This window comes from Mobula birostris, chromosome 16 (genome assembly GCF_030028105.1).
Source record: "Mobula birostris isolate sMobBir1 chromosome 16, sMobBir1.hap1, whole genome shotgun sequence".
Lineage (NCBI taxonomy): Eukaryota > Metazoa > Chordata > Chondrichthyes > Myliobatiformes > Myliobatidae > Mobula > Mobula birostris.
The window spans coordinates 33,459,828-33,478,410 of NC_092385.1; the positions used below are offsets into that span (position 1 = coordinate 33,459,828).

General features: G+C 38.3%; 1 protein-coding gene across 3 annotated transcripts; it reads left to right on the forward strand.

Annotated features, from left to right (window-relative positions):
• Positions 1-1,070: 1,070 nt before the first annotated feature.
• On the forward strand, positions 1,071-18,397 carry kbtbd8 (kelch repeat and BTB (POZ) domain containing 8). 3 transcript variants are annotated; one of them, XM_072280531.1, is made up of 4 exons: positions 1,071-1,168; positions 4,538-4,745; positions 5,557-6,674; positions 13,810-18,397. In XM_072280531.1, exons 1-4 carry the CDS (start codon positions 1,153-1,155, stop codon positions 14,271-14,273), a joined length of 1,806 nt encoding a protein of 601 aa, XP_072136632.1. In that variant the 5' UTR covers positions 1,071-1,152; the 3' UTR covers positions 14,274-18,397. The 3 variants fall into 3 exon arrangements, with proteins under 3 accessions (XP_072136632.1, XP_072136633.1, XP_072136634.1); XM_072280532.1 differs by having other exon boundaries at positions 1,146-1,334; XM_072280533.1 differs by lacking the exon at positions 1,071-1,168 and having other exon boundaries at positions 4,557-4,639.
• Positions 18,398-18,583: the final 186 nt, after the last annotated feature.

Sequence of the window (18,583 nt, forward strand, 5' to 3'; positions counted from 1 at the left end):
AGTCGTTCATCACTCTGCAATGAGAAACACCTGACCCACATCTAACCAGTCAAACCCTTTTATAATTTACTTACTAGAGTTTACTTCTTATTCTCTTTCTCAGTTTCTAAAATTTTTAAGAAATTCATCTTTTTCAGTCCTTAACTCTGGTGGCAAAATGCACCATGTTGTTTTATCTTTCTTGTCAGAATGTTCTGTGTCTTATCAGTGATAGAAATGACTCAAGCACCATGGACACACCATGGAATCATTCTATGGCAACAGATAAGACAGGCTACACTCCACTGCAGTTATTGAACCTCCTATCACAAAAGCTTCACAGACAAAAGGCTGGAGGAACTCAGCAGCCAGGCAGTATCTATGGAAAAAAAAGAGTACAGTCGACGTTTCAGGCCTGCTGAGTTCCTCCAGCATTTTCTGTGTTTTGTTCGGATTTCCAGCATCTGCAGTCTTTCTCGTTTTTGATTCGATCACTAAAGCTTCTCCGGTTTGCCTTCTCCACACCTTCTTCCTCTTCTCTCCACAGCACCGTGGACTCAGCCCTGTCAGTTTTTCCCTCATCAGCAAAGAGAGCCGAAATCCAACAGTCAGAATATTCTTTCGCAACTCTGTGCAAATTGCAAAAGAATATTTCTGGTCCCTATCCCCAGCAATGCAATCTTTTCACATTCAACACTTAGAGCTCTTCCTCTGTCCTCAAGACCTTGGATTGAGGATATTTAATAATTAGCCCTTTTAATAAGTTAGTCCTGACGAAGGGTCTCGGCCTGAAACGTCGACTGCACCTCTTCCTACAGATGCTGCCTGGCCTGCTGCGTTCACCAGCAACTTTGATGTGTGTTGCGTTAATAATTAGCCCTGTTGTTTTTTTCACGGTAATTAAGTTTAATTTCTGGCTGTACTCGGAGAGCAAGCTGAGCTAAGGAGACCGCAGACAACCTTCCCATCGAAGTCCAAAACGCTGCCTCGACGAGACAGGGTACGATCCCGGATTCCCGGCGTGCACCGCAGGGTGGCTGGGCGGGGGCGCGCGCACGAGAAAGGGGCGTGCGCGAACCGGGGCACGCGCGGCGGCGGCAGCAAGTGATTGGCTGCGGCTGGGTCGCCACAAAAGGTTAAGGGGCGGCTGCTGCCGTCATTCGAGCTGGTAGAATGGCTGCAGCAGCGGGTTAGTGTTGTGGTGTTGCTGCTGTTTCTTGTGCTGTGGGCGCAGGAGGCTGTGCGGCGGACGCCGGGGGGAGACTGGGTGTCGTCGTTCTCCGTGTTGGGAGCCGGTGCCGAAGCGCGATCGCGGTGTCTATGTGGTAGAGGCGGGGGCAAGCTTGGAAACAGAGGTGGGGTCAGTGAGGGGCTAGGGTGAGGGTTTGTAGGCCCCATGCCAGGGGTCCGAGATCTGGGCTCCAGATGAAACGTCTTGGGGACTTTTGCCTTTCATTACTCAATCACTTCACTGGCGCTACCCTTGTTTTTGTGGAGTCTTCCACCTTTTGTCTGTCCCTTTACTTCGAGGATTAGTGTGTTTTGTTCAGGGTTTCTTTTGTATTACACTAAATAGTGACCAACTTTAAACTTCATTAGTTCATTTGCTAGAGAGTGTTAGTTCTTTCACTCTGATTTTAAAATGTGAAGTTTAGCAATTAAAAATAACCCGATAACTTCCCAAATAATCAAGTAATTTGAAAATGATCAGAAGGATGTCTGTGTGAGCAGCAGGTTATATTTCGCGGAAGATGTAAACTGTAATTCATCTTTAATTTGGTGAGCTCCGTGTTAATTCAAGAACGTGTACTGCAGCTCCAAGATCAATGTTTACAAGATGGGCACTAACTGACTCCATATTGAATGGGATTCATTTGCTTTGGATATTGTTAGCAGTTGTCCTGAGAATGTTTGAGACGTTATAGAAAGAATTGTGGTTAATGGAGCATACTATATCTTTAAATACTTTATTTTGGTCAGCTCATTTATAAGAATTGTAGCATTCAACTCTGGTTGAAAAATTAGGTTGACGTTAGTGTATTTCCTTATCAGTTTTATCCACTGATCTAATCATTTCCTAAATATTGAAAGATTCTTTCAGTTAACTCCAGGCCTGAATTTCTTATCCTTTCACAAGACTAGTTATAACAAAGCACTTTTCTCAAATTTTATGCATTCTTTCTGTTTGATCTTGATTTCTTGTCACAGGTGCTTGTATTTTAAGTACTTTTATTTCATAACCCAGTATTTTCTATTACATGGTTCTGCATTCATTTGATCATACCTCTAAATGTTCACTTCAGAAAACTATACAAAATGTTTATTAACCTTGCCTAACTCCTATAATCTCAACACAGGACCAGATTCAGACTTGGGTATCTTAACCTGTATTAACTTTTATTTCATTATAACTTTTGGTCTCCTCAAAAGATTTATATTTGATGCTTATATTTCTCATCTGCATTCTGCTCCTTCATGACTATTTGAGACAAAACTCAGTTTGGACTGGTACATGAACAGTGCTTGGTTCCATTTTATTACCGTCTTGATCTTTCCATTCTTTACATTGTTTGATGGCAAATATTGGAAAAGCAGAAATCCCCCCCCATGCACCATTGAGGGTGCAAAATCATTGTCCTTGGTGTTGCAAACACACCTGTGCAGTTGTATAGTCATCTTTAATGTATTGACACTCCTTAAGTACCCAAAAATTTATTTCCACTAATAGATTATTGTACGCTTATGGAATTGAGCAGTAAAGTAGAGTAGATGCAGGATCTGTCACAGTCTGACTGAATTGCTATCCCTATTAATGCTTTTATGTTCTTACAACTTGATTCTACCAACAGAAAAGAAAAAGGTGGAAATATTCTCAAGTTGATGGGAAGTGGTTTGCTGTGGCTTCTGTTTCTAGCACTACTGGATATTCTATTAGCCTCCCTTTCCACATCTATATAAACTCCTTCTGATTTCCAAATCTTTTGTTTTTTTTACCCTTTACCTGCTTTCTGCGTAAAAGATTTGGATGCTTAAGCAATATGAATTGGATTTTTATATAGGTCCTGTAAATATTTGCTTTAACGTTAAAAGCTGAAATAGTCATCTTTAAATAAAATTGAGTCTTTCATAATTTGTCATGAAATTTAGACACCTTTTGTCTGACTGTTCAATATCTTGTTTAAATTGAAGCACGGTGAAAAGAAATTGGATGTATTTGTGTCAGATTTGGAAATAATTTGTGGCAGGAATAAGGAAGACTGGTGCAAGGTTAATGAATTTGAAGTCCAAGCACTGAAACTTGTCTTTTTCCCCCAGATAGAATCCGGAAATTATGTTCTTGAGAGATGGGACATAAGCATTGAAGTTTTTGATCAACAGAATGTTTGCTTGTCTTTGACCAGAATAATGAACATTGGTCTTGATTCTTGGACATATTTGTATTTGAAGCAGATCTTTGGAAGAAATTAGTCTTTGGTTTGCTATTTCAGTCATTGCAGATTCAAATCTCTGGCACATGATTCTGTATGACTGGTACAGTATGTGACATTTGTTAAATGATTAGGTTTTGTTCCACAAAGAGGGATAGTCCATATATGCAGAGAAACTTCCTTAATGTTGTCAGTATTTCTAGCTCAACCATGTCAAAACAAAACTACACCTGGTCATGACTTAGTGAATTGTGATGCTTGGCTATAGGCAAAATTGTTGCTATGTATATCTTCATTTAAAAGTATTGATCTTTAGCAATGTTTTGAGGTTGAAATGTGTGCAATCTGTTCCATTTCTAGTTTTGAATTCAGCATTTGATTCAGTAGTAAAATCTCCTCCCTTTTGTGATACTTTTTGAATTACAAATTGCAAAGCAATAATCCTAAAATTATTTATGCTATTTAATCAACTCATTTTCAGCATTAATTCAATCAATGCAACATTCCTTACCTAAGTGATGGGTCCCTAAATATGCAATATTTTGATTTGTTGTCTTATTTTTAAAGTAAAATCAACATTTAATGTGGCTCCCTATAAAGTATTTGCAAATCAAACTTCTTTTTACTTTGCATACAGATCAGAACAGTGTATGCCTTGAATTTAAACTGTACTGAAATACTTGGTTGTCACATAGCTATTGCTGCAGCACAGTAAAGATCTTTTACCTTGGCATTTCTTACATGGGTGATGTCATGGAAGTGTATTTTATTCTGGTGATCTTTAATGTACAGCAACTTCTAAGAATGAGGTTAAGACTAAACTTTTGAGTTGAACATTTTCTACTTTTTTTACTATTGAGTATTGGCTTGGCTCAGCTGGGTTTTGATTTTGTGCTGAGGCTTGAGGAAAATGTATTAATTGTAACATTCTTTCTGCCTGTGTTCTGGAATTAAACAAAAGCAGCTGAAATGCATATCTATCTTTGTCAGAATTTTATAAAAACAGGTTAATATTTTGGGTACACTGTAGATTGTTTGATATTTAAATGTATTTCTAGGGGTTTAAATCGGAGGCTGATTGTTTTTATAACTTTTTCTGATAAGCAATGAGTATGTGTGTCTTTTTACAGAATTGAACAAGTTTTTATTGGGACACAATGGAATTTCAAGTCCAAGCCAGAATGTCGGGATGGACCCTTCTCATGCATGTTGCATACTGCAGCAGCTTAAACGTATGTACGATGAACAGCAGCTGACAGACATTGTGGTGGAGGTAGATCATGGAAAAACGTTTTCCTGTCACCGAAATGTTCTCGCTGCAATTAGTCCTTACTTTAGGTACGCTTTTGCTGTTTTGGTAGCTAGTTGCATACTAATATTGCACATCAGCTTATGGCGTATCAAAGCAGTGGCAAAAGAGTAGTGAAACTTTATTCAATCCGAGCTAAGTTGTGAAAAGTTTAAGTTTTAATTAAAGATAATTTTGGAGCTGGTGTAATGTGTTCCAGTGATATGCAAGCGAATGAACAAGTTGTTCGAGTTTCCAAGTTAAATATTATAAGGAGCTAAATTGGAGCATAGTTACAAAGATTCATTCGTCTTGCTGTACTGTAATCATGCTATGCTATAATCAATGGAAAAGTTTAATTTGCTTCACTGGAATCTTCAACTTGTTGATCAAACTAGAAGTTTGAAAGTTCTTTGCTTACAGTAATCATTGATCATGTTGGTTCTATATAATTCTGGGTGCGTTCATAAAGTTTTTGAGTAAGATGGTTAAGACTTGGAATTTTAGCTGTCAATTTTTATTATTGGTTAATATTTTGTTATTAAAGAGGCTCACTGGCACATAATTACCTATGTTAAGCTATCCCAGTGTAACACTGAAACTCTTTCAGATCTATTTTTAGTTTCCCAATTCTCAAATAGTTCAAAAGAGCTAAACACATTGGGCATCTTAAATCCTTCAGTGCCCAAGTAATAAATAACATTGATCAGATCTTTGCTACCTATGGTTTCTTGCTTTGATTTTCCACAAATTACCTAATTGCTAGGTATTGTATGAAAATATGGCATTATAATGCTTAATATCATGTAGATAAAACTTGTTTTAAAATGAGTTCAATTTGTTTGACCTTCAATTTTATAGGTCTATGTTCACAAGTGGCCTTACAGAGAGCACACAGAAAAGAGTGCGAATTGTGGGAGTGGAAGAAGATGCAATGAGGCTGGTGTTGGACTATGCCTATACTTCCCGAATATTATTAACAGAGATCAATGTACAAGCTCTTTTCACAGCTGCTAGTCTCTTCCAAATTCCATCTTTGCAGGACCAGTGTGCCCAGTATATGATCAGCCGACTGGATCCGCAGAATTCTATTGGGGTTTTCATGTTTGCTGATGCTTATGGACACAAGGAGTTAAAAGAGAAATCCCAAGATTACATTAGAAAGAAAATTTTGTGCGTTGCCAAAGAGCAAGAATTCCTCCATTTGACTAAAGACCAGCTCATGAGCATCCTAAACAGCGATGACTTAAATGTAGAAAAGGAAGAGCATGTTTTTGAAAGCATAATTCTGTGGCTCAATCATAATAGGAACAAAAGAGAGCCAGATCTTGCAGACATTTTTGCCAAATGTATACGTGTACCTCTGATGGATGAGAATTTTTTAAAGAAAATTCCTTGCACTTTTGCACAGGCTATGGCTAGAAACTCCCCGGAAGATGGAAATAGCGAAGGAGCTGATGGCTGTAGGCCAAGACTTGGTATGACTGCTTCACAGATGATTATCTGCTTTGAAGCTGCCAACAAACACTCAGGAAAGAAACAAACTGTGCCTTGTTTAGATATTGTCACAGGAGAAGTCTTCAAATTATGCAAACCTCCCAATGACTTGAGGGAGGTGGGAATCCTGGTATCACCTGATAATGACATTTACATAGCAGGAGGTTACAGACCAAGTAACAGTGATGTTTCTATAGATCATAAAGCAGAAAGTGATTTCTGGATGCATGACCATGCAGCAAATAGATGGCTACCGAGAGCTTCATTGCTAAGGGCGCGAATAGGATGCAAGTTAGTTTATTGTTGTAACAAAATATATGCAATTGGAGGTCGGGTGTATGAAGGTGATGGACGGAATGCATTAAAATCAGTGGAGTGCTATGATAGCAGAGACAATTGCTGGACAGCTGTCTGCCCAATGCCTATTGCTATGGAATTTCACACTGCTGTGGCACATCAGGATAATATCTATGTATTACAAGGTAAGGTTGAGTGTTTTGTTTATTGTGCTCTTGTATTAATATCACCATTCAATATGTAGTGTACTATGTTCCAATAATTATGATTACTGTAGTGGGTTGTTTTGATTTGTATTTTCCTTTTGCCAGCTGGTAGAAATGCATTCAATGGCCATTTTATTAGGCACAGTTGTGTGCCTCATTAATGCAAATATCTAATCAACCAATCATATGGTAGCAACTCTGCATAAAAGTCATACTGACATGGTCAAGAGGTTCAGGCTATGTCCACACTAGACCAGATAATTTTGAAAACGCCGGTTTCACGTAAAAACAATAGGTGCCCACACCAGGCGTTTTTGAAAATACCTCCGTCCACATTAAAACGGGTATTTGGGCGAATCTCCTCCTACTGGGCATGCGCAGGACACATCTACAGAATTCACCCGCTTCGACGAGTACGCCCGACTCTGACAGTTTGGACCAAGCAACAGGTGATGGCTGCGACATGTTTGGTGTGGAATCTCGCCGTGAAGGACTTGGTGTACATCTGTCCAGTTACAGACTAGAAAAACTTAAAAGGAAATTGCCAACTGACGGACAGCTGTTGGCTCTTGTGCAGGAGGACTTTAAAACTAAAAAAACAAATACTGGAGCATAAGGAGGCAACCGACAGGGAGTTCACGGACAGTATGACCCGGCTAACGACGAACATTGAAAAACTGACTAACTCTGTTGCAGAGGGATTTGCAATGATGAGGAATATGATGCCCCCCCGCCCAGTACTTTTCACCACCACAATACCAGCCTCACAGCCACTTGGCCCCACCAACATCTTCCCCACTCCCACAGAGGGGTCACCCTGGAAACATTTCCTGCAGCCATAGTCTCCTCACCGATGAAAGGGATGACAGTTACAACTAAATGCAGTAAGGCTTGTTACTGGGCAAAAGTATTACCTCATTTGTTTGCCTTTACTTTTGCCATGTCTTTCTGTATTACTTTGCTGTATTTAACATGTGCAATAAAACGAGTTACTGGGCAAAAGTGATTTTATTTTTACCTGAGTAAAAGTGAAATTTACAATTTTCCTTTTTTGGCCTTAACATTTTCACGACTATGCCAAACATAAGCTACTACTTAAAAATGACATTTTGGAAGTAGTGACAATTGCATCTTTTGAATGTTTGCACAAGCAATACATTAATAAAGCACCTTGTTAAATGTATAAAACATGTCTGCATCAATGTTGTCTTGTATTTCCACACAATGTTACATTAGACTGTTACACATCTATTGTCAGAGAAGTACTTGCATAAATAGGTAAACCACCTCCATACAAGCAAGGACAGAAAACAGGGCAAAGTGAGTATACTTATTTATTCAGTAAGTTATGGGTCAAAGTACTTGGTGAGTACATTTTTAACTCTTCTGGCTTCAGTCTCGTTGCCGTCTGGTCTGAAATTACTAGGTTGTGTGGGGGGTTGAAATTAACATAGACAAAGTAAACAACACACGTATGAAGTCGTCCGCCATTGTTGTTGTGGTGTAGGAGGTTGCATTCAAGAAAACAATGAAATGCCGCGCTGCCACCACCATCTGTTCCAGCACGTCATGACAGCGTTTTTGGAAAAAAATGCCAGTTACCCCGTACACACTACACCGGCCATTAGGCATTTTCAGATTTATTCACTCGAGAGCATTTTTGAAAAGCTCCGTTTTCGGGGGAGGAAAATGCTGTTTCAGTGTGGACGGAGGGTCAAAACGAAGAGAAAAAGCTTCGGTTATGGATTTATCTGGTCTAGTGTGGACGTAGCCTCAGTTGTTGTTCAAATCAAACATCAGAATAGGGAAAAGAAGTAATCTAACTGACTTTGACCATGGAATCATTGTTGGTGCTAGTCGGGGTGGTTTGAGTACCTTGGAAGGATTTTCACGCACAACGATCTCTAGAACAGGGGTTCCCCAACCTGGGATCCCAGACTCCTTGCTGAATGGTATTGGTCCATGGCTCTAGGGTTTATAGAGAATGGTATATATAAAAAAAAATCCAGTGAGCAGCAGTTTTGTGGACAAAATTCCTTGTTAATGAAAGGTAAGAAAAGAATGGCTTGACTGTTCAAGCTGTCTTGAAGGCAACAGCAAGTTAAATAACCACAGTGATGTGCAGAAGAGCATCTCTGAACACACAACACATCAAACCTCGAAGTGGATGGGCTACAAAACAGCAGCAGCAGCAGAAGACCTCACCAGATTTACTTCTGTGTCTAACAAGCTGGCTATTGAGTATATATCCTCTAAGGTGAACTAAATTTTCCAAGCCAACTCAGTGCTGTGGTGCTGCACTGTATCAACGTGACTGTTAAAGCTGTTCTTGCTAGTCAGTGAGAGTCAATCATAGAAAACTGCAGCACAGAAACAGTTCGTCTCTGCCAATCTTTAAACTGCCTATTCCCATTGACCTCCAACTGGACTCGCAGCCTTCCATACCCCTACTGTCCATGTACTTATCCAGACCGCTCTTAAACACTGAATTTGAGCTTGTGCGACATCTCATTCCACACTCGCTATGCTCTGAGTGAAGAAGTTTTCTCTCGTGTTCCCATTAAACTTTTTGCCTTTTGCCCGTAATCCATGACCTCTAGTTGTTGTCCCACCCAAATCTCCCCTCAATCTTCTATGAACTAAGGAATAAAGTTCTAATCCTGTTTAATCTTTCCTTATGACACAGGCCCTCCAGTCCCTGCAACGTCCTTGTAAATTTTCTCTGTGCTTTCAACCTTATTTGCATCTTTTCTGTAGGTAGATGAACTACACAAGATACTACAAATTAAGCCTCACCAACGTCTTGTGTAACTTCAACATAACATCCCATCTCTTGTATCATCCCATACTTTGATTTATGAAGGCCAGTATGCCAAAAGCTTTCTTTATGTCTTACCTACTTGTGATGCCACTTCCAATGAATTATGCACCTGTATCCCCAGATCCCTTTGTTCTACTGCACTTCTCAGTACGCTATATGGAGCCCTACTGTGTAAGACTTACCCTGGTTGGTCCTACCAAAGTGCAACACCTTGCACTTGTCTACGTTAAAAGTCCATCGGCCAACTTTCATCCCATTTTTCCAGCTAGTCCAGATCCTGCTGTGAACTGTAGGCCTCTACTACCACACTCTGGTTTCTCCCACAAAGCCAATGTCTAGTCTAATTTACTACCTCACCTTGAATGCCATGTGATTGAACCTTCTTGACCAACCTTCCTTGTTAAATGCCTTGCGTTCTTGTTAAATGCCTTGTTGACAGCATCCCCTGCCTTGCGTTCCTCAATTTTCCTGATTGGACGTGACTTGCTGCACAGAAAGCCATGCTGACTATCCCTATTTAGTCCATGTTTATGCAAATGCTCATATCCAGTCCCTTAGATGACCTTCCAGTAACTTTTCAACTACTTGTGTCAGGCTCACTGGCCTGTGAATTCTTTAGAGCCTTTATTAAACAGTGGAAAAACGTTAACTATCCTCCAATCCTCCTACACCTCACTTGTCACTAAGGATGATTTAAGTATCCCTGCTAGGGCCTCTACAATCTCTGCACTTGCCTCCCACAGGATCCAAGGGAACACCTCGTCATGTCCTGGGGATTTATCCCCTTTAATTTGCCTCAAGACAACAAACACCACCTCCTCTGTAATCTGTATAGAGTCCATGACCTTTTTGCTGCTTTGCCTAACTTCTATAGACTGTCTCCTGAGTAATTACAGATGCAAAAAAACCATTTAAGATCTCCTTCGTCTCTTGGCTCCGCATGTAGGTTACCATTTGATCTTCCAGTGGACCAATTTTGTCCCCTGCAATGCTTTGCCTCTAATGTATCTGTAGAATCTCTTATGGTTCTCCTTCACCTTGTCTGCTAGGGCAACCTCATGCCTTCTTTTAGCCCTCCTTTTACTAAAGTGTTTTCTTGCATTCCTTCTAAATATCTCATTTATTTCTATCTGCCTATAGCTGCTATGCACTTTTTTTTCTTAACCAATGCCTCAATATCTCTTGAAAACTAAGGTTCCCTAAACCTGTTATCATATCTTTTATTCTGAGAGGCACATACAAGCTTTGTACTCAAAATTTCACTTTTGAAGGCTTCCAAGGTACTAAGTACACCTTTGCCAGAAAATGGCCTGTTGCAATCCACACTTTGCAGATCCTTTCTGATACCATCAAATTGGCCTTTCTCCAATTTAGAATCTCAACCCGTGGACCAGACCTACCTTTTCCATTTATGTACCTTGAAACTAATGGCATTGTGATTGCTAGATGCAAAATATTCCCATACACAAACTTACATCGCCTGCCTTGCCTCATCCCCTAATAGCAGATCGAGTGTCGCACACTCTTTCATTGAGACTTCTTTTTACTGATTAAGGAAACTTTCCTGAATACATTTGACTAACTCAGTCCCATCCAGCCCTTTTACAGTTTGAGAGTCCCAGTCAATAGGTAGAAAGTTAAAAATCACCTACTATGGCAACCTTGTGTTTCTTGCAAAAATTTGCAGTCTCTACAAATTTGTTCCTCTAAATGGTTTGTAATATAGCCCAATGAACATGATCATACCTTTCTTACTCCTCAAGTCCACCTATAAAGCCTCACTAGACAAGTTCTTCAGTTTGTCCTGAGCACCGCCGTGACATTTTCCCTGACTAGTAATGCCATTCCACTCCCTTCAATCCCTCCTGCTCTGTTGGATCTAAAACAGCAAAACTCTGGAATACTGAGGTGCCAGCCTTGCCCCTCCTGCAACCAAGTCTCACTAATGGCTACAATGTCATAATTTCATGAGTCTTTATTCATTGGTGACTGACACCTCAGTCAATACCATTATTGACACATACTTTTATTATCTCTGGTTACCTATGTAGTGACACTCAGAATATCAGTGCAGACATCCTACCCTGCAAAAACTCATTTCAGGGAGGTAGCACCATCAATTTGTGGGAGACTTCTGGGAGAGGTGGGATGTCTGCAACAGAGTAGCTCCTGAGCAGCTGGCCAGCTAGTTTAAATAACGTTAGCTATGCTAGTGAACATATGACACCTGTTAAACTCACCTCAACATGTCTTTTACAGTCTTAACCCACCATGGGCAATAGAAAAGTCACGGTTGCAAACAGTGCAGTGAGCAACACTGTCATTATTTTTGACCCCTATTAGGCAGGGGTACACTTCAGTCTGGGGTGATGTATGTTTTATATTTTTTTGGAACACTCTGTCATGGCGCACTTGCGCTCGCTCTCAACAAAATTGATTTCTGTGATACTGTATATAATTTGCGGGCATCAGGGAGCCACTATTAATATGCGGGAGACTCCCGGAACTTCCGTGAGAGGTGAGATGTCTGTCAGTGTTTATAACAGAATTCAGAATTATTTTTCTTGGTTGAAGCATCAGTGAGCTACTAATTACATAATTAGCAATTTTGTGGGACTTGGAAGATAGGAGAGTGTTACTTTGAAATCATTTGTGTATGCTACCTTTGTGTTTAATGTTACCCTATTTTCTTCATTTCCTGATGTAGCCTGAAGGAATGAGATTTTCTTTCTATTCCCATTTACTGCTTTGATTTGATACAGAAAGTCTCTCGTTTTCTAGTAAATTTTAGTGGATGGCTTTAAAAGCTTAATTCATAATTACATATATTACTTTGATTTCGTGCAAAAATTTGGATCACTTAAGAATGACTGTTCATTTGTTTCATTCCATCTCCCACTCTTGTTAAAGGTTAATTTTTATCATTTGACTTTTTGCATTTCAACTTTTGCAGTTAATAGAAATTGAAACTCTCAGTAACATTTTAAAAATAAGAGCACAAAAATGTGACTGGTGAGGGCACACTTACTTTACCAATAGGCTGTGATGTAAATTAGCTAATGGAGCAGACAACTGAACTAGCAGTATTCTGCAAACTTTTAACACGCAGGATTTTTGATTATCATACAGTACTTTATTGAATAACCTGATGCCAAAATGTCACTTATTGGAGGCGTTGATCTTTTATGGTTATCTGTAACTCATCCTTGTGCTATATATTTAGTTGGAAAAACTTAACCCTCATATTTTCTCTGCAACAAATCTGCTTATTAAATTGACCAACATGGTGATGTGAATACTTCTTGTGGTGCAGGACTGAGATACTGGGTGCTAGTTGTTATTAGAACGTTGGGATAGGATTTTTGTGAATTGGTATGTTGCATATTTAAAAACCTAAACATAGTTCACAATGAATGGCTTTTCTTGCCCTGCTACCACACCCCACCCCCAACGTCCTCTGTCACCCAACTGAAACTTAATGAGCTGCTGCCAGGTGCTTAATGACTGCCTCCCACATCTTTGAAATTAGACACTAGGAAATAAATGCCCAGAATATAGAGTTCACATCGCATGAGCTCGACAGCACCGTTGATTCAGGAGTTTGGGATTAAACATTTGTGCTATCACCACAGCAGTGCAGTTTTTAGTTAAATTTCTTTATTCGTGCATTAGGCTGATTAGTAATAGAATAGTACAGCACAGTACAGGCCCTTCGGCCCACAATGTTGTGCCGACCCTCAAACCCTGCCTCCCATATAAGCCCCCACCTTAAATTCCTCCATATACCTGTCTAGTAGTCTCTTAAACTTCACTAGTGTATCTGCCTCCACCACTGACTCAGGCAGTGCCTTCCACGCACCAACCACTCTGAGTAAAAAACCTTCTTTTAATATCCCCCTTGAACTTCCCACCCCTTACCTTAAAGCCATGTCCTCTTGTATTGAGCAGTAGTGCCCTGGGGAAGGGGCGCTGGCTATCCACTCTATCTATTCCTCTTATTATCTTGTACACCTCTATCATGTCTCCTCTCATCCTCCTCTTCTCCAAAGAGTAAAGCTCTAGCTCCCTTAACCTCTGATGATAATGCATACTCTCTAAACCAGGCAGCATCCTGGTAAATCTCCTCTGTACCCTTTCCAATGCTTCCATATCCTTCCTAATGTTGTATAGTTTCTGATGGAGGGTAATACACTAAGAGTCAGACAGCCTCATTCAACTGAATATTTACCTTCAATTTTGTGAGAAACATGAATTTGACATGAAGTTTAAACAATTTAATTTGTTTTGTTTTAGGGGAATTTTTTCTGTGTTATGACCCTCACAAAGACTACTGGGGTTGTCTGACACCAATGAGTGTGCCTAGATCTGCAGGATTATCAGCTGTCTGCAATGATTTAATCTACTATGTAGCAGGAATTTGTAAAGCACATCAGCGGATGCTTACAGTAGAAGCTTATGACATCCAACTTAATAAATGGATACGGAAGAAGGATCTCCCATTAGATCAGTCCACCAATCCCTACATTAAACTCTTCTTGCTCCTTAATAAACTGCATCTCTTTGTGCGAGCAACACAAGTCGTGGTGGAGGAGCATGTTTTCCGTACAAGTCGCAAGAACTCTCTGTACCAGTATGATGAAGAATCTGATCAGTGGAAGAAAGTGTATGAGTCACCTGATAAACTGTGGGACCTTGGCCGCCATTTTGAATGTGTTGTTGCCAAACTTTATCCACAATGTCTTCAGAAAGTTTTTTGATTTACTTTTGGCAGCTTGCATGAAATAATGTGTAAGGAAAATGGCTGTTTTAAAAGCACTGATGAAACCGGATGGGTGCTTTTGAAAGTAGCAGTGATTTTTGAACTGGTTCAAAAGTTTAGTTTTCTAATCAATTTTACTAACTTCACTGGTGCTGGGGAATATAAAAGTGCAATTACTTGGATTATTTTTTTTTAAATCTGGCTTTTTCAATGGCATTTCTTATTGTATAGCAGTTGTCCATTGTCTGGCAATCTTAAAACTATGCAGACTTAACAGGCAAAATTCAGCTTGTCAGTAAGAATTTGCTTTGCCCAATGGTATGGAAAAACTAAAGCCTTTAAGATACGGGTATAAATTTAAAGATATACAGATGCTGTTAATTTTGTATCTGTATTTGTGAATTGAGTGCTTTGCATTTAGTTACTTGACATGAAAGTGAAGATAGTTTGGCTGGATCTTAATAGGAAGGAATGGTTTCTGCATTAATAGAAAAATCTTTATAGCTATTGAGGTCAAACCTTGAAGTCTGCATCCACGCAGAGAATAGCGATCATGTTTCTTCTCATCCTGCCCTTTCATAGTCTAAGAAATGAAAATTTCATATCTTGACACTTTGAAGACTAAAAATGTTCAGTTAACAAGTGACAGTTCCTAGCTACTTTTGAAGCGAAAATAACTACTCTGTATTTACCATTTGCCGTAACAGTATGTAGTTCTAGGAGAGTAGGAAGGTGAAGATCGTTTTGGAAAAAGGACTATCAAATGTATTTCAGATATAAATGGTTTCTGTGTGTTGTGATCATTTTTGCTGTAGCAGAATGGAACTGCAGCAATTAGATTTATGCCAAGGCATTCAATATGGTTCATTTGTTAGCTGGAATAAAGTAAAATTGAATAAAATAGTTTTTTCTTTGTTCCCCAAAATATTCAATCCACCTCGGCTACTGCAGAATCTTTAAAAAAAAAGGAACCTCCACGGAGCAGTGTATTTTTTATATTGTGCTTGCAGTGCATCTTTTTCCTGTCTGGTACACTTGAAATTTTTTCTGAACTATGCCATCTAATTTCAATGAACTGGCTCTTGCATAAATCATTCCTCCCTTGATTTGATTTCATATTGATTATTTTGTCTTAATAGTTTACTTTGCTCTTATTTTAATTCCATCTGCTTTCTGCTCATCAATACATATAACACACATTTCTATTTAATGGGTACAAATAACAAGGTACCCTTCCCATTTTTCTAAAAATGTTTTCTAAAAGATTATTAAATTGGTTCTAACTTCATTCTTTGAAATTAAATTTTACCTGGTGATGCCCCTTGAATCTGCATGTCACTGGGCATTTAGGAAAAGCAGATATATGTATTGGGAGATAAGTGGCCCAATATGCATTTTACAACTTAACTCTAGGCAGAACCCAATTTGTATTTTTTTAGAAACCTTTTATGTAATAAGACCATGACTATTTAATCTAAAAGTCAGTAGATACTATGGGGAAAAATAATCCTTTACTAATCTTTCAATTACTGAAGGAGTGAAATGTGAATTTGGTTGAACTGTTTCTTATGCAATTGAGTCTGCAAATGTCAACCACCTTTAGATGTCACCTGCACTATTTTAGCACAGTTCATTCTTAGATGTTAAGTTTTAAATCTTGCCTGCTTCAACATTATTCCTTCAAAAAATAGGTGATTTCTAACAAGCTGTGCTTACAAGTAAATTATGAAAACTTTCCTTCATTTGGTTGAATCACTATAACCAACTTGTACAGTCTAAAGTGGAGGTCAGTGCACCTGTAACAATGTTTTTTGTACTTCACAAAACATGCAAAATCTTTAAAACTTAATGGAAAAGCGTGTATGTAGTTTACAAATAGACTGCACCCAATAAATGCCACTAATATCTTCCAAGGAAGCATGTTGGAGTTGCAGAAACTGCACAACTGGTTCCAAATTCTACCCTTGCTCTTCAGTCTCAAATTTATTTCAAAAAGGTACTTAACTCCTGGGCTTTCAAATTCTGAGAAACCACACTGTTTTGAACTTTCTTGGTAGAGATTTTGCATATTGCATTTGTCATAAATGATTGATTTCTAACGGACTAGATATTTTGGGAAGAAAGTTCTAGTGTACAGGAATCTCAATTTGTCAACTTGTAGCGTCTAAGCTTTCAAGAATCTTTAAATTCAGTTAGCGGTAAATTCTTCATGGCTGAAGTGCAAAGGCAAAATCACCTAAAATAATGAGAACGCCAGATAACTCAACGCAATCTGATGAAAGCAATTAAATGCATCAGGAAATGAAATCCAGTTATCTCTTCCAACCAATTATATCTTCCACCCAATTGCCCAGAAAGCATCCTCTACAGTTTAGTTTGAAAAATGCAATCATTTGCAATTAAACTGAAAATTTCTGAGCAGTTGACATGTTTTTGCCTATTGTTTACTGAATAAGGTGTACAAATATAATTTCATTTTAGATGATGTGCACACTCTTGGGTAGGTACTTGAAATCTGATATACAGTGTAGACTTCCTTTTTAAGCTCAAAGTATGCAGCATGAAATCAAGTTGCAGGTGTGATAGATTCCAACCTTAGAAGTACAGTGGTCATGGGAACAGCTCCAGCTTAAATGGCAAATTTGAAGTTAAGTCCATATGGTACAAATTTTTCCAAAGTGGAATTAATATTTCATCTACAGTGAAATTTTGAATTTATTTTGTGTTGGCAGGAATACATTCAATTTTTATTATCTTGGTATTAACTGTGAATTCCAGAGCTATGGCAAAGATAGATTTAACAAAATCTTGCTTTTGAATGGTAGATATAATGTTTGACTGTGCACAACTAGTGCCAATTGTCAGACAATTGGACGTGAAGCATTCATACTTTTAGTAAACTAGCCCCTGATTAGTCTCAGAAGTTATTTCAAATTGACATGGTATAAGTGACTACATGGGCCACCAAGATAATATTTTTGGTTATGCATCTTAAAAGGGAATAATACCTTGTAGTTGATATGTATATTTTTCAAGTTACACAACTTCTGAATACTGCTATCAGTTTCTACTCTAGGGCTTCAATTATTTGAAGCTCTTATAAGTGTGGTCCTGTCTGTATTTTTAATTAAACCACATCTTAAAGAAGGAAATATGAATTGCTTCTTTGGACAGAAATATAAAAATGGCAGCTACATTTTGAAATTAAAATGTCAAAACTTAGTATATTCCCCACATTCAGCATTAGATAAACTTAGTGCTACATTTAACATTAGATTAATAGCAATAATGAAGGTCCTGGAAAAATGATTGTTGGTAGCAACATTCTATGTATAACATTGTGTACAGAAGTTGTAGATGAAGTTGACCACAACTCTGAAAATGCACAGTACCACAGAAATCCTGAGATTTCAAACTCCTTTATTTCCTTTGATTCATAAAATTTTCATTATAGGGTTGCTTAGCTTGAATCTTGTGTATTCTAACCACTGTACAACTTGGTAACTGCAAACTTTTTAAAGCACCTTTCCAGGTAGTTTTGCATTAAGTGTAAGAAACTAGTATACAGTGAAATATTTAATTTTCAGAAATTTGTTCTAAATTAAAAAAAATTGCTGCTGTTTAGGACAATCTTTATTTATAGAGGATATCAACATTGGGGCTGGGGGGGAAGAGAATTAAATTAACCTGCAGTTAACTAAAATTGGTTCAGCAAGTGATGCTTATTGCACCATATGATATTCAACCTATCTAGCTTGCGTTGTAAAATTACAAAGCTGATTTCTGATTTTGTGAAGTTGAATACTGCGTTTTTGTAAAACACCTGTAGAATTTAGAAATTTGCCCTGTAGTTGTAGTTTTTGTTAAGTTGTCAAAGCTACTCATTCCATTGTGTGCAAAGATTTAGCTATAGTTAAACTTTTTTGTGACTTGAAATGTCTGTTCAGGTTTATGACTTGAATTCTGAGATGTAAAATGGCATCTAGCTGTACTTGCACATGATTTGGATGCTTTGGAATTGGTGTTCAGACAGGATAAGCTGATTTACTTGATACATGTACTGTAGTTTAAAGTACTGTGACTTGTAATGAAATGAGACTATATTCTTGAAATAAATTGATTAAAGGATGACGTTTGTCTTGTTTTTAAAATACAATTCTGTATACGGTTTTTTTTATTCCTTAACTACTTCAGATCTTTTGTCTGCCATAGTAATAAAAATGGATATTATATAAATATTAAAAATATCAAAAATGGAGTTTAGTGTGTATATCAATAGTGTGTTGACACAAGAGACTGCAGGTGCTG